The following is a 16,146-nucleotide window of genomic DNA, read 5'->3' as shown; positions in this document are numbered from 1 at the left end:
GGTATTTATCTTTCTATCCACCTAGCAACCTCTATGTGTATCTACCTGTCTATCTAACCATAATCTATCATCCATCTATCTACCTACCTCCCTCCCTTCCTCTGTGCGTGGTATGCTTGGTCCCTTCAGTCGCTTTGCTACCCCATGGACTGTATAGCCCGCCACCCCGCCAGGCTCCTGTGTCCAATGGATTCTCCCGGCAAGAATATTGGAGTGGGCTGCCATGCCCTCCGCCAGCGTATCTTCCCGACCCAGAGATCGAACCTGTGTCTCCCTCATTGCAGGCAGAATCTTGACCACTAGCGCCTCCTGGAAAGCCCCTCTCCCTCTCTATATGTAATTCCACTCCTTTCTTCTAGGTGGCGTTGCAGAGAAGGACAGAGCCGAGCGCGCCCCACCGGAGCAGGAGCGACTTCTCCAGTAGGGGGCGTAGGCCGTAGGGGGCCAGGTCTCCGAGAGCCGTACGCAACGTCAGGGGCGGGAACGCCCCTCGCCCCGCCCCTGCCGTCGGCGGCGCCCTGTAATTGGAGAAAGGAGCCGTCACTTGGCAGGGCCGTTGGGGTAGGAGGAAGAGGGCCCCGGCCGAAGGTGACGCTGTGGCTGCGGAGGTGTGGGGAGCGGAGCAGGCCGTACGCGAGTTCGCGCTGCGGCAGCATCTCGGGCGCTCTTCCCTCAGCGGCCCCTCGGGCGCTCTCCCTCAGCCCTCTGCGGTGAATGGCGGCGGGATGGAACGCGAGGGGAGCGGCGGCAGCGGGGCGTCGGCCGGGCTCCTGCAGCAGATCCTCAGCCTGAAGCTGGTGCCGCGGGTGGGCAACGGGACGCTGTGCCCCAACTCCACATCGCTCTGCTCCTTCCCAGGTACCGGCGGCCCCGCGGGGGTCGGCTCTCCGTCGGCCGAGAGCTGGGGACGGCAGCCTTTCCGCCTCCCCTCGCCACTTTGCCGCGGGCCCCTCAGGCGGGCCACCCCGATCCCGCGGTGGGCCCCGTCGGTGAGGGGAACTCGGCCCCCGCCCGAAGTCGTCCTGCTCTCTGGAGTTCCCAAACGCCCCTGCTTCAGGAGGGAACTCGGCAGCGCCCTGGTGGCGGCCGCCCCTCCTCGTCTGGGGCACGGGAGGCGGTCCTCGCCTCCTTTTGGCGGGCGGGGGCACTGGACAACCCCAGCCTCTTTCGTCCGCCCCGGCCTCTGGGCTTTCGTGCCTCGGACGGTGCGTCGTCCCGGCCGGTCTGAGGGCCATCGGTCAGAACTCAGGCACCCGCTGTGCGTAGGGTAGGTAGCCCAGCCTCTGCACCGGGAGGCTGTCTGCCGATCGCTGCTGCCCACGTCCAGATCCACCCCCTCCGCCAGTCTCTCTTTCTAGGAATCCCTTTCTGGAGACCTGTGGCCTCGTCTCCCACTCCTGTTCGAGAACGTCGACACGGCGCCTTTCTGATTCTTATGCCACTTATCTCGGCTGGGCTTGAGAGCAGAGGTTTTCAAACTTAGAAATCGAGATAGAAAGCTATCGGGCTCGGAAAACTGAGAGGAGGAGAAAATACCTGCAAAGACTGAAAATAAAGCCTTGGAGGGGAGAGTAGTGTTATGTGTTGGCCCTTTTAAAGGCAAGAAGACTGAGATCAGGGGTGTTTGAAGGGTGAGGTTGGGCCCTCCAGCAAAGCTGACAGATACTTTCACTCAGTAAACAATGCAAGAACCGGCCTGAGACCTGCAAAGGAAGGAAGGTTGGATTACTGACTACAGTTAAAACTGGTAAATAAGGCACCTGTGATTTCTCATCCGCTGGGCAGCGACCGCCAGGCGCCATTCAGCGGACACCAGGGACTTGCAGTGTATTACTTTTCTAGTATTTTCCCCAACAGGTCTGTGAAGTAGTTAATAAGATAAAAAACACGTTGAAACAGATGCAGGTGTTAGCTTGAAATCATGCCTATAATGATAATCTGGCAAAAGGTATCAAAAGATACTAAGATCACATTTGACAATGACAACAGAAATATATTGGCATTCTGGAGACCATGTCCAAAAAATGAAATGTTCATGCAGTCTGAAGGCTCTACTGGACCGGATTGGTCTATTACTTTTCTCGCAGCTCTTTATTTGGAAAAAGTTTAAACCTACTGAAAAATTGAAATGATAGTGTAACAGATACCTATATACCCTTTACTTAGGTTCATTATTAATATTTCGATTCTTTTGCTTCCTGTCTAAATACATATATGCATGTGCATAATATGTTTAGTTTCTGCAGAAAAGAGAAAGGGGGTTACACAAATAATGGCACTTGACAGCTAACGCTTTATAGCATGTATCATTTAAAATGAGGACATTTTCTGCCACAGCCTAGAAAAACATATTGCACTGGAATGTGTTAACACATTTAACATCGGTAGAATATTATCTAATATATAGGCCTTATTGAAACATACTCAGTTGTTTGAATAATGCCATTTATACCTTTCTTTAAAAATTCCAGGATCTAATCAAGGGTTACACATTGCATATAGTTGTCTTTGCAGTCTTCTTGAATCCAGAATAGTTCCTCCATCTTTGTTTCAGTTTCTTGAGACTGACATTTTTGAAAACCAGGCTAACTGTTCCTAGACTGTCCCATAGTCTGAGTTATCTGATTATTTCTTCATGGTTAGATTCAGATTAAACATTTTTGATCAGGATGCTACCTACATAGGTGATGTACACTTCCCAGAGCACCACATTAGGAGACATTTAATGTCAGTTTGTCCCTTTATTGATAACACTAAGTTTAATCATTTGGTGAAAATGGTGTTTATCAGATCTCTCCACCATAAGGTTACCATAATCAATAAGTCATATGTGAGGTGATATTTTGAAACTGAACATTTTGTTCAGTTTCTCTGGCTTTTAGTTGCCTCCTCTTTTAAAAAAAAGATTGAGGTAAGTGGATTTGGGAGGATAGTTCTACTATGTTATAGTAAAGAATCAGTAGCTAAGCATATTGTTTTCCTGTCAGGAGTTGTTCTGAAATATTAAACTGCAGTCTGTACTTGAGTTTATTGGTACTTCAGTGGATATATAACTTGGGGGTAGTGATCACCATGGATCATTCATTCAGGATGTATTTAGTGATCAAGTGCAGGCTCTGGGCTGGAGTTATGCTGGAGTTATAAACATGCATGAGATACAGCCCATGGACACAAGCTGATTGGAATGTGATGAGTAAACACACGGGGTAAACATATAGCCTCCCTGTTGTGTCTCTTCTTCAGCTGGAATGATGGCTTCAATAGGTACATGAAATGTAATCCTTCCTGAGGCACCAAAACCTGCTGACAGTGAATCTCATTCATTGTCCTGATTCTGGAATTGTTTCTATTTTGGCCCCACAGAAAAGGTTACTTGCTTTTTATGCCAACTCAATATGGCAAAGTCATTGCTCTGAAATACTCTGTGGTTTATCACTGTCCGGAAGCTTTGAATTGATTTCTTTAAACCTGCATTTGCAATTTAGACCTATGGCACCCCACTCCAGTACTTTTGCCTGGAAAATCCCATGGATGGAGGAGCCTGATAGGCTGCAGTCCATGGGGTCGCTAAGAGTCCAATACGACTGAGCGACTTCACTTTCACCTTTCACTTTCATGCATTGGAGAAGGAAATGACAACCCACTCCAGTGTTCTTGCCTGGAGAATCCCAGGGACGGGAGAGCCTGGTGGGCTGCCGTCTCTGGGGTCGCACAGAGTCGGACACGACTGAAGTGACTTAGTAGTAGTAGTAGTAGTTTTCTGCCTAACCCTTCTTATTCCAAGTAGTTCAGATTTCTTTGGTGGTCATTTTTAACAAATCTGAATGCTGAGAAAGGCAAATTATTCTCCCCTCTTGTATCAGGAATAAAATTCACTTTCTAAAGGGATGAATCTCATTATATTAATATTTTCAATATCAAAGTATATCTTCCCCCCTCTCTCTTTTGTTTTTGGCCACGCCGCATGGCTTGTGGGAATTTAGTTCTCAGACTCGGGGATCGAACCTGGACCCTCAGTAGTGAGAGCATAGAGTCCCTAGCTGCTGGAGCCCCAGGGGTTCCCCAGAGTGTGCCTTCTGATAAACTAAAACCCACTAATGTTTTAGTTGTGCCATTGCTGGGATCAATAATACATCACACTTGGATCAGTCATTTACTCATTCGGTCTGCAAATTTACTCGGTGTCTATTGTGTGTCTCTTGTTTTCTAGGCACCAAGGAAAGGTGTGTTAGTGAACAAAACAAAAGAACTTTCATTCTAAAGGGGAAAGAGGAAACAAAATTTAAAAGTACGGAAAGGAGGGGCTTCCCTGGCAGTCCAGCACTTCCAGTGCAGGGGGCTCAGGTTCAGTCCCTGGTCAGGGAACTGAGATCATACATACCTTGCAATATGGCAAAATAAATAAAAATATGAAATGGAACAGACAGTGTGAGTGTAAGATTGGGTAGGGGGATAGTAAGTGGCAGGTCTTATGTGTCGAGCGGAATGCTTGTTTTACATAAGGTCACGAGGAAGCCCTCTAAGATGATGCCATTGGAGGTGAAATCTGAAAGGGAATGAGCAGCCGCCACGCAGCTGTCCGGAGACGGGCATTCTGGGCCAGGGGCAGCAGGTGCAGAGGCCCTGGGACGGGAGCTCACTGCAGTGACGTGAAGGAGGCCAGTGCGGTGGGAGGGGCGGCGTGGGCACGGGGGCAGGGGGTGAGGTCAGATCCCCCAAAGCCGTGTTCGAGGGGTTTTGAGCAGAGGAAAGATGATCTGATTCACTTTTTTTTTTCATGTATACAATTTAATGATTTTTTTGCCGAGTTTGCAATCACCACAAAAAACAACTTGAGAATACTGTCATCACTCCAACAAGAAACCTTGTCCCCATTACCACTGACTTTCTGGTTTTGTGTGGAGAATAGATGAAAGGCCAGATCAGGGCAGATAAGAGCTAGCCGGGGCTAGGGCCAAGAGACCGTTAAGGTTGAGGCAGGCCAGAAGGGCCCATTCAGGAACCAGGGATAAGTGGGCAGTTAGGCAGTGGCCTCGGGAGAGAGGTGGCAGGCTATGGTTGATAGTCCTGGTGGGCCAGTCCTCCTTGTTAGGAGAGGAAGAATACCTCGAAAAAACTCAGTTTCCCTTTACTCTCGCACTGCCACTGTGCTCACAGCACTTCTGGTGCCAGATAACATTTCTCTATGCACTGAGCAGTTTTGGACACCAGTTGGTGTCCTGCAACTCGGTTCAGTTCTGACACTGTCTGCTTGGAGCTGGCTTCAGTCCCACAGGTGAAAGGCCCAGTTGCACAAGACTGCCCCAACCCCCACTTCAGATGCCAGTCAAAGGCTAGGTTTTCGCATGTGCTCTGACCAGCTAAGGTTTCCGTGTCATCCTTCTTGTTCAAGTGAAAATGCTAGAGCAGCTTACAGAACTCACCAGGTGACTGGTATGTTCCCAAAGATGTAAAGGATGGAAATGAACACCACATGAAGAGATAAGCAGGGTGAAGGCTGGAAGGGTCCCTGAGCACAGGAGCTTCTGTTCCTGTGCAGCTGGGGTGGGTCACCCTCCCAGCACATAGGTGTCTTCACCAGCCCAGAAACTCTCTGCCCTCCGTACTGTTGAAATATCTATGGAGGCTTCATCACTTAGGCATGACCGATTAATAACTTGCTTCTAGACCCCTCCTCTCTCCTGAGAATGGAGAGTAGGGCTGAAGGTTCCAAGCTTACAATCATGGCCTGGCCTTTCTGGTGACCAGCGCCCATCAAGGAGCCCACCAAGAGTTGCCTTATGAGAACAAAAGACACTCCTGGAAATTCCAAGGAATTTAGGAGCTCTTCCTCAGGAATCAGGGTCATAGATTAAGTCTTAGAAAAAAAGATTTTCCTAGCACCATTATCTTAAACGGTTTTAGGCATCAGGAGTAGAAACCAGATATATTTGTATTAGTATTTCACAAGGAAACAGATGGATCCCCTGGCAGGTAGGTGGGGGTGGGTAAGAGAGGGGTCTCACAGTGGGCAGTGTGGACAGATGCAGGCCAGTGGGCACTTAGCATCTAGGCAGGCCAGCGCGGAGTTAGTTGCAGGACTGGGGTGGTGAACCCTGGCTACAGAGGCACAGTTGTTTGACCTGGAACATAAGGCAGAGCAGGGCAAGCTGAAAGGACAGCTGGGCGCCAAGCCTAACTCTGCCCACTTGTTCTGTGCTCCTGTTTCTGCTTATTGGGGCCAGTTTGGTCTTGACCCCTTGCTCGGAAGACAGGGGACTCGACTGTGGCAGCTAGAGGGCCAGGGAGCACAGAATTCCCCCCAAGAGGTCCGCCATGTGACCTTCTGTTTAACTCAAACTGAAGAATATGCTTAAAGATACAGACACCCTCTGGGCAGGGATCTTTGTCTTTTTTAAATTTCTGTTCTTGTTCATTGACGTGCCTGACATATGGAATGGGCTCTGTAAGTATTTGCTGAATGAATGAACTCTCAGTACTGGTATTAGCTTGCTGTGGCTACTGAAACAACTCACCACAAATTTAGTGGCTTAAAACAACACAGATTTATTAGTCTTGGAGGTCAGAAGTCCAAATGAGTCAGCAGAGCCATCTTCCTTCTGGAGGCTCTAAGGAGAATTTGTTTTCGTGTCTTTTCAGCTGCTAGAGGTCACCACGTCCTTTGGCTTCTGGCACCTTCCTCCATCTTTAAAGCCAGCAGCACAGCATCTTCAGATCTCTTTGACTGTGACTGTCTTCCAGGGACCCTTGATTACAGTAGGCCCACCTATAAAATCCAAGATACTACCCCCCCTGCATTGCAAGATGTCTAATCTCATCACACCTGCACACCCCCTTTTGTTAGGTCGAATTTTCATAGGCTTTGGGTTGAGGATGTGGGCATCTTTGGGGCCTCTTCTGCCACCAGTGCTTAGTCTGGTTTCCCTTATAACATTTATTTCAGGTTAATAACCTGACTTATTCTTCACCTTGGGGAAATGATGTGACTTTAGCTGCCAAAGTAAACAAAGTTGAAGATAATGCACTTTATGTGAAACAGTGCATAAGGAAATACTGTAAAATAGATAGACAAAGATGTTTGACAGTGTATAGAGCCAGGGAAATGAAAAGTACTATGTGATCAATAAATAGCTGTTAAATAGATGGCAGATTAAGGTGCAGTATTAACGGGATATCACTTAGCTTTTTAAAAGTGTTTTATTGATTGAGGTTTGCCTTAGCTATTAGTGTTCTGTACTACTTTATCCTCTGAAAGCGTTTTATAAATTGTACTGTTCATCTAATATGATAAAGCCTTTCTTTCCTACTTAGAGTGACTTAAGTGACGCTATATAAAGTATGGAGGCAGTGGGAGAGCAAATGGATGTGACTTAGGGCTGTATGTAGGAAGGTGCACACTGCTTCTCCCCCTCAGAGACTCAGGGAGGAGCTGACTTGCTGCACCAGATCCTGTTTGCACACAGGTCTTTCAGCTTTTAGAAAAGTTGAGGTGTGAGTTGCTAGCCCAGCAAGCCTCCTTGCTCCAGGGAAGTGGGAACAGGGGAGTGTTGGTGTCTGCCAGGGCTGCTGGAACAAAGCACCATGGACCGAGTGACTTAACCAACACAGGTGGAGATTGGAAGTGCAAGATGAGGGTGCCGGTACGGTCAGGCTGAGGGCCCTCTTGGGCCATCTTCTTGATATGTCCTCACTCGATGGGGAGAGAAAGAGGAGAGGCACAGAGAGAGAGAAATCTGTCTTCCTCTTGTAAGTCCACGGTCCTGTCTGATTAGGGCTTCCGCACATGGATTCATCCCATGGCAGTTGGGTAGCACACCCAAGTGTCCAGACACACTTTTATTGAAGTTACCAACTTCCTGTGTCTCTGGCAGATTAAGGCTTCACCCCAGTTCACCGCCCGCATGGTTCACCGCAGCCAGTGAGGAGCCGCACTCTAGCAGGCCCTTGAGTTGCTGTGGTGAGCAGTGCTTGTCTCTAAAACCTGGGGGGCTCCAGCGGAAGCCGCGTGATGGCAAGGCTGTCAGCTGGGCAGCAGAGTCCCTGAGCTCCTGGAGGCAGGTTTGTGTCCTGTTTGTCCACCCCCGGGCACTGCCATTCCCACGTCCTCACAGAGCTCTGTGCACACCGGGGGTGTAACAGCAGCCAGAGTCTCTTAGGTGGCTTGGGGAGGAGCTGCTGAGGACTCAGGGATTAAAGATGGGGTTGCTGCTTAGCAGGGAGCTGCCTGGTGCTGTTTCCTGGGTTGGGGACGAGCTGGCAGTGGATGGTGTCCAAGGAGGCCCCAGTGGGAGATGCCAGTGTGCAGCAGGGCCCGGGCTGGAGGGGCGGATGGGGAGGGTGGCACCTCTCGGGGAGTGGTGTGCGCACTAGCCTCTGGAGCTGCCACCGAGGAGAGAGGTCAGGCATTTGCGCATGGCGCCCTGTCAGTGGTGCTCACACTTGTCCTTGTGAAAGGGAAATCACATAAGTGAATTTCCAAATCTGGGTGAACTTTTTCTTCAGTGTTTGGGAATAGGGGTAGCTTGTCAGGAGTCGGCCAACCTTTTCTGTAAAGGGCCAGATTATAAATATTTTAGGCTTTGCAGGTCCTATGGTCTCTGTCACTGTTTCAGCCCTGCTCTGGGAGCTTGAAAGCAGCCATAGACAAGACTTAATGAACAGGCATGTCTGTGTCCCGCTAAGACTTTGCGCACAAAAACAGGGGGTGGCCATAGTTTAGTGATCCCTCCAAAACCATCAGTGTTTGGATATTTGACTGATGAACCGCCACTGCAACAGAATTGTTTTAAAATTGAAATAACGTAAATAACTTAAATAATTTAAAATTGAGTATAATGACCGCGCCTTTGTCACGACCGCCCTGGGGAAGCTGGTGACGTCCAACCTTTCTTTGCTCTCCCTTGCAGAGATGTGGTATGGTGTGTTCCTGTGGGCACTGGTGTCTTCTCTCTTCTTTCACGTCCCTGCCGGATTACTGGCCCTCTTCACCCTCAGACATCACAAATATGGTAGGTTCATGTCTGTAAGCATCCTGTTGATGGGCATCGTGGGACCAATTACTGCTGGAATCTTGACAAGTATGTTAGACGTTTAAAATACAGTCGAAACATTTCATATGAATAGTCAGTTAACTTTAGGAACCGTTTTAGAAACGTGTCTGAGTGGGATAAAGAAGTAAGCGCGCTCTTTGTGCGCGGGCCCTGTGTTTTATATACTGTTCTCTTCTCGCCTCAGTCCCCTCTTACTTGGATAACATCTTTGACTTCCTGAGTCAGATTCTGTCTCGTGGCTTTAGGGAAGCCACGTTAAGCTTTGTGAGATACATCTTGTGATCTTGACCACTACCAAGAGAATATTTGGCTTTTTGGAAGCTACTGCTCTCCTTTCTCCTCAGCTGTCACTTCACTGATCTGTGGCATTGCAATCTGCTTGACAAATTACTTCCCTTCATCCAGGTGTAGATATTTTAAGGATGGAGGGAATTTTGTTTAGAAAAGTGCCTGTTTTTTTTTTTTTTTTTTTAACTCTTAGGACTTTCTGAATAAGAGTTTGAGCAACATTCATAATTATACATTATTTTTATCTGTGTGGTATCTTTTGGGTGGGGGTGCAGCTTTTGTTCATGTCATAGGGCTGAGAATATTTTTAAGCTCATAACAAAATAAAAATAGCATGTATATTTTATATAAATTAAAAATTATAAGAAAGCAAAAACAAAGATTCTCCACTACTGTATTCCTACGTGGTAACCACAGTTTGCATTTCATTATATGCTTTCAGACTTTTTTCTCGGTTTATGTAATTTTTTTTTTTTCACTGTGATTTTAAACTTTGAATTTCAAGCAGAAATTCCCCTGTCTCTTTGACTTTAGGGGTTTTTTTGGGGACAAGGTGGCCTAGTTTCTCTGTGTTCTGTAGATGGTGAAACCTTTGTGATAAGGCGGTGGGGAGGCTAATTTTCTCCTGTCTGCATTAAGGAGTTTCCATAACTGGCCTTAAACGATATTTTTAACTGTATCACCTATATTTTCTCTGTGTTCTGTAGATGGTGAAACCTTTGTGATAAGGCGGTGGGGAGGCTAATTTTCTCCTGTCTGCATTAAGGAGTTTCCATAACTGGCCTTAAACAATATTTTTAACTGTATCACCTACTGCTATGTTTAGAGAGCCTCTGCTCTAGTTTTCTAACTGGATTATTAGCCCCCAGGACCTGTTTTAGATTTCTCATTGGTACAATAGCAATGCTGTGTGATGGCTAAATGAAATAATGTGTGTATATAAAACAGAGACTATCTAACACGTAGTAATTGTATCCTTCTTTGACTCTAGTGCATACAATCTATTCCCTTCCCATTTTGCTGCTCCTTCTGGTTTGCTTTTAACTATCTTCCCTTCATCATCCAAATCCCACTTTGGGGCCCAGTTCAAGTTCTTTAAGCTTCTTCTGATCCAACCCACTTTTTTTGGAGATAAATTACAAAGAGGCCCAAAGGAACACATGCCTCTCAGAGGGTAGTATTAATAGCACAGTGTGCATGTACTGCCAGTAGCACTGCTCCTTATTCTCCTTCAAATATGTTAATATACCATCATATCACAATGGGCAAGGTGTTGACACTTGATCGAAACAGTATATATCGTCCTGCATTATTCAAAATCTGTTTCGTGCTTGTGCTTTCTGTCTTGTGTCCCCACCTGTATTCTCTGACCAAGGAGAATTCTGTTTGGAGCATTTTGGGCTGGGGTCAGGAGAAGATTATCTGGGAACTTTGGATCTGTTTTTTTCAAATGAATGAATTCTTGACTTTTCTTAGTATAATGCTGAGTCCCTGTGAGCAATTCAGGGTACCTGAGTAGAAACAGATACCTGTTTGTTCTGTTTATTCAATATGTAGGAAGTTATAGTGACCAACAGAATGACATGGGAAATAGAAAGGAATCCCGGAGTATCCCTCACCTCAAGCCCTTTGAATGAATAGCAACTTGCTGGGCTTAGAGTCCCACTCACTTCCTTTCTTCCTCCCCGCCCCCCCGCCTTTTTTTTTAAGCTGTGCCACACAGCTTGTGGTATCTTAGTTCCCAAACCAGGGATTGAACCCCGGGCCACAGCAGTGGACCATCTGGGCATTCAGGGCATTTCCTCCATCCATTTCTTGAAGGGAACTCTGAGTATAGTACAAGAGGGAGTGGGGTTTCCCTGTGACTGCTCCTGAAATATTCCTTGCTCAGCCTCACGCAGAGGATTTTCTATCATTTATTGCCAGGAATTTGTTAGGTATCTGTTACGTGCCTGGGGAATAATATGTTTTAAGTTTGTAATCGGGTTATGTGAATATTGCAGTCTTTGTGATTTTGGTTATGACTTCCAGGTGATTTTATTCAATATATCTAGGAGACTTAGTTTGAAAGAGTCCCTTTTCTAAAAACATTTGTTGGTGACTTGCAAACCATATAAGGAATACTTAAAACCAAGAGTAGTTAGCAAAAAGAATAGGGAAAACAAAAACATTTCTGTAATGTTTAAATTTTAATGTAAAAAATTTAAATCATTCTTAGAGTTTTATTTTTTAATTTATTTTATGTTTTTTCTACTTAGAGTTTTAAGTGCTGTATTTTTCTGATTATATTAACCCCCCTCTAATTTTTTAACACACTTGAATTTTTGAACAGGTGCAGCAATTGCTGGAGTGTATCGAGCAGCAGGAAAGGAAATGATTCCGTTTGAAGCCCTTACCTTGGGCACTGGACAGACGTTTTGTGTCGTAGTGGTCTCCTTTTTACGGATTTTAGCTACTCTATAGCACATGCCCTTGTGCTATGATGGTGAATCGGTTTTATAGAATCCTCAAAAATAATACATTATGGGATGTAGCGTTTTCTTAGTTCTTCAAACGGTATGAAGAACAACACTTCGGTCCTTTCTTCAGTTTGAAGTTCCAGGAATTAAAGATCTTTTTGGACTCATTGTTCTCAACCAAAAAAAAAAAATCAAGTTTCTTTTCTTTCTGTTTTTACATATGCAAATCAGGCAGTTTTACAGGTGCATCTTTACCCAAGCCCAGTCAGCAGTGCTTCTGGGTTGGCATCCTTCACACTGAAATTTACAACGTCCTGTGAGAAAAACGCAGCCTTGCGTGTTTCAGAGAAACTGTAGAACATACTGGTTTACTTCTGAGCACAGTAAACTGTGCTGATATCTTATTTGATCAAATCTTGATTAAAATTTGGCAAACCCTTGCCACATCTTCATGACAGTAAGTGCCAAGTAGGTTTTGGTCGAGCATAACGTTGAGAACAAATTTGGAGAAATAAAACACACACAAAACCTATAACTCAAGTAGTGGCTTCAGTTCCACTATTTAAATAAATAAAAGCTAACTCCTGAATGCTGTGACATTTTATGAATAACTATTTTGACCTCTGATTATTTTATATATTTTAAGATGTGTGAATTTCCTGTTTTGTACATTTTCTCAAAATAAGCTAGGTAATTGAGAATTTTTCCATAGAACTCCTGTATCACCTTTTCCTATCACTTTATAGTCTATTGATTTTATTTAGTTTAATTGGAAACACACCCTATTAAATAGTTTGAATGGAAAATTCTCAGCCATATTGATCAGGATACTCACTGGACATTGAGACATACACACAGAAAGATACTTTAAACATTCTGTTACCTTTTTTTTAGTGACTTTGGTTTGCTCATGGCTCTTAAAAAATTGTAAAAGTGCAGCTTTAACTGGAATTAGGGGTTATTGATTTCCTAGTCTTAATGTGGTTACCTAGTGGTGGGTCTTCAACCCATTTTACAGTGGTGGGTATGACTCCCAGAAAGTGCCTGAAGTTTAATTTTCAAATATACCTTCCACTGTGCCCTTTATATTTCCTTTCAAGAGAATCTATATCCTTAAAGAAAATTAAATATCAGAGTTTTTTTTTTAAACCCAATTTTAGCTCTTTTAATTTTGCTTCGAATGCCTAGCTTTCTTTTTCATCTAAAGGCCTAAAAACTGTGACCTTCAAAAGAAAAAGGATTGCAAAAATTAAATATCTGACTTTATCCTTAACCGCATAAACTGGTTTGTATGAAATACAGTTGTTGTTATCTGTTTTCAAAATAGTTTCTGGTCATTAAATATGACATTTTAAAAGGAAAGTTTTCATTATGAGTGTGAAGCTACCTGCCCATAAGGTCATGTGCAGTGCTGTTTGATTTAAGCAATATGCACTCTGGCTTCTGATTAAAAATAGCCAGGAGATGGTCACAGAGAAAAATTAAAAAGGATCCCAAAAAGTAAGTGGACATTTTCTTTTAACTAATAGGCCATTAGACTACTTATCAAAATTACAGTAATAGATATACTCTAACGAGGTGAAAAATTGTAGGAGTTGTACACAGGCAAATATCCTTACAAATTCCCCAACAAGATTATTCTCCAATGCTCAAATCTTTCTTTCAAACAAATTTTTATGTCTTTAGCTCAAGACTCCATTTTTCAATTCAATAGTTGGATTTTGAAACGTAGCCCTTCAGCTTAAGAAGTTTTCCTTCATCTCTATTGAAAGATGTCTCAGCATTCTCACTGAAAACATTCCTTTGGATAGAGTTTCACAAATTGAGTATGGGCTAGTGGTCAGTGGGCTTCTCTCCCCCAAAACTAATTTTTCAACATATTGATCCATGGCTTAAATGTTTGGTTGCTTCACTTCTAGAGCCAAAACACAAGAACTAATGCATTTTGAAAGCTGTCTTTGTTTTCATCTGTTTCTTGTTTGATTATCCACTGTTTTTAAGAACTTCAAATATAAAATGGATCTTCAGATTATTGAATGTTTCATCCATCCCAGTATGTGAACATTCTGTGAATAAATGAATATAGACTTTATATAACTTGAGCTTTGTGGCTTGAAATGTTTTCAGGAAGAAACTATTTGAATTATAAGGAATGTTTATTGCCCTTAAGGGTTTCTTTTTCTTTTTAATTTCTCACCTCAAATGCACAATTATTTGGGGGTGGTTGCTCAGATGAAAAAGTACTGGCATTTGTGTTGAACATTTTATTTTTTCACATAAAGCTTCTGAGACGTTTTGCCAACTCCTGACTTGCCTGGAGACACATGAAACCACCCCTGCCCCAGCTATGCATCCACTTTTCTTTTAGTGGGAAGGAGAAACCCCCAACCATGAAAAGCTGATTTCTGGATTCTTTGAGATAAAGGTTTTAGGAGAAAAACATTTCATGTAAACTTAAATCCAATACAAATGAGTAATGAATATTCCAAGACAAAGGTGTCTCATTGTACTATTTACTAATCCAGAACATTACCTAGGAAATGTCTCAACTAGGGAGATAAAGTTCATGCAAGTAGTTATCTTTAAGCTCTTAGGTTTCCTAAGTCTTTAAATTGTATGTTAGCTTTTGATTCCAAAAGCTGCTCTGGTTTGAATGATGTTCTTAATACAACTGCAGTGCACACCAACCTTCCCTAGGAGATCATCTCCTGAAGTTGAGGTCCTGGTGCTGTCCACACGCAGAAGGTTCTGTGTACATGTGTTTCTGTTCTGTGCATTGTTACCCTGCTTGTGGTAAAGTCAGCTTAACTTTTTGTATTAGATTATTTCACTAAATGCTGCAGTCAAACTGATCAAATCTTTGTACCACAGAAAGTTATTTAAATTTTATTTTTCTACTGAAATTTCTAATTCTGGTATAAATGTTTATCAATAAAGATTACTTTCAACTCTGTGCACTTGAACTGATTTTTCTTTTTCAGTGGCCAATGAATTTAAGCTTTTGTAATGAAGATTTCTACCTTAAGTATGGGGTTTTTTTTTTTTAGGCTTAGTACTTAACATATCTATTTAAGTATTTCCTTTATGTTCAACTTGTTTATGGTAAAATTCCTGTCCAAAGATCTGATTAAACACTACTTACATGTGAACTTGAGCCTTATTAACTTCACTTTCTGTGCTATATGTTACCATCAAAAGTTTTTGTACAGTTTCACACTGTGATGGGTAAAAGCTGATAACCCTTTGTGATAAAAATGTATCATTTCAATAGTCCACAAGAAGAGGGTCTCCAAGGTTGGTTCAGTATTCTGTGACATCATAAAACGTTTTCTGCCCTGCCATTTTCAGCACATTGGATTGTCCCATTTGGGTAGCTTACCCCATGGTCACAAGGTAACTACTGACTTCCAGGCATTGCAGATGGACATACAGTGTAGCAGGAGACTAGCCATCCATTCTCTATTTTTTTTTTTTTTTAATTTAGGTACAACATACAGTAAAGTACACAAGTCTTAAATGTGTAGCTTAATGAATATTTATGTATTTATACACTTAGGTGAAGTGGTAGTACTTTGGTCAAGATATAGAATGTTTCTAACACCCCAGAGGGATGCAGAGCTCTGCAAGAAACCTCCAATAGCTTATGAATCCCAACAGAGGATCTCTTCTGTTATCAAAAAGATGATTACCCACGATTGGACAGTGGGAAGAGACTATGGGGAGAGGCTAAAGATGCTGAATTTGGCGGGAGGGGAAGGACCCCATAAATTATTGCCAAGACAACGTTGCAAAGAAGAAGCCAATTCTGACTCTAGGTTGGAAACTGCTTCTTTGACTTACTTTTCGTTGCTTTTGTCATTCAGTTCAGTCACTCAGTTGTGTCCGACTCTGTGACCCCATGGACTGCAGCACACCAGGCTTCCCTGTCCAGCATCAACTCCTGGGGCTTACTCAAACTCATGTCCATTGAGTCGGTGATGCCATCCAACCATCTCATCCTGTCGTCCCCTTCTCCTCCCGCCTTCAATCTTTCCCAGCATCAGGGTCTTTTCCAGTGAGTCAGTTCTTCACATCAGGTGGCCAAAGTATTGGAGTTTCAGCATCAGTCCTTCCAATGAGTATTCAAGGCTGATTTCCTTTAGGATGGACTGGTTGGATCTCCTTGCAGTCCAAGGGACTCTCTCAAGAGTCTTCTCCAACATTTTTTTATAGCTTTCTTTTCTTTCTTTTGTTAGACATAATAGCCGCCTCAGAGGACCCTGCCCCTCTGCCTGACTATAAGCTCAAGCGCTTGGTTCCGCTAGTGGAGAGATAACCTGCCCCTGCCCCCCCGTGAATAGAGGAGATCA

At 44.0% G+C, this 16,146-nt stretch overlaps 1 protein-coding gene across 2 annotated transcripts; it reads left to right on the top strand.

Moving 5' to 3' along the window:
• The first annotated feature begins 549 nt into the window (after nt 1-549).
• On the top strand, nt 550-14,750 carry TMEM170A (transmembrane protein 170A). 2 transcript variants are annotated; one of them, XM_086349983.1, is made up of 3 exons: nt 550-858; nt 8,907-9,008; nt 11,671-14,750. In XM_086349983.1, the coding sequence occupies exons 1-3, from the start codon at nt 726-728 to the stop codon at nt 11,799-11,801; spliced, it is 366 nt and encodes a 121-aa protein (XP_086206109.1). In that variant the 5' UTR covers nt 550-725; the 3' UTR covers nt 11,802-14,750. The 2 variants fall into 2 exon arrangements, with proteins under 2 accessions (XP_086206109.1, XP_086206108.1); XM_086349982.1 differs by having other exon boundaries at nt 8,907-9,077.
• The last annotated feature ends 1,396 nt before the right edge of the window (nt 14,751-16,146 follow it).

Source organism: Bos grunniens, chromosome 18, assembly GCF_055505025.1.
Source record: "Bos grunniens cultivar Pamir isolate PY7600 chromosome 18, Bosgru_T2T1.0, whole genome shotgun sequence".
Taxonomy (NCBI): domain Eukaryota; kingdom Metazoa; phylum Chordata; class Mammalia; order Artiodactyla; family Bovidae; genus Bos; species Bos grunniens.
This window is presented reverse-complemented; position numbering and strand designations above follow the sequence as displayed.

Coding starts and splice junctions, on each gene's coding strand:
- TMEM170A (XM_086349982.1), top strand. CDS start 726: ATGGAACGCGAGGGGAGCGGCGGCAGCGGGGCGTCGGCCGGGCTCCTG. Junction 859..8,906: donor ATCGCTCTGCTCCTTCCCAG/GTACCGGCGGCC, acceptor TCTCCCTTGCAG/AGATGTGGTATGGTGTGTTC. Junction 9,078..11,670: donor TACTGCTGGAATCTTGACAA/GTATGTTAGACG, acceptor ATTTTTGAACAG/GTGCAGCAATTGCTGGAGTG.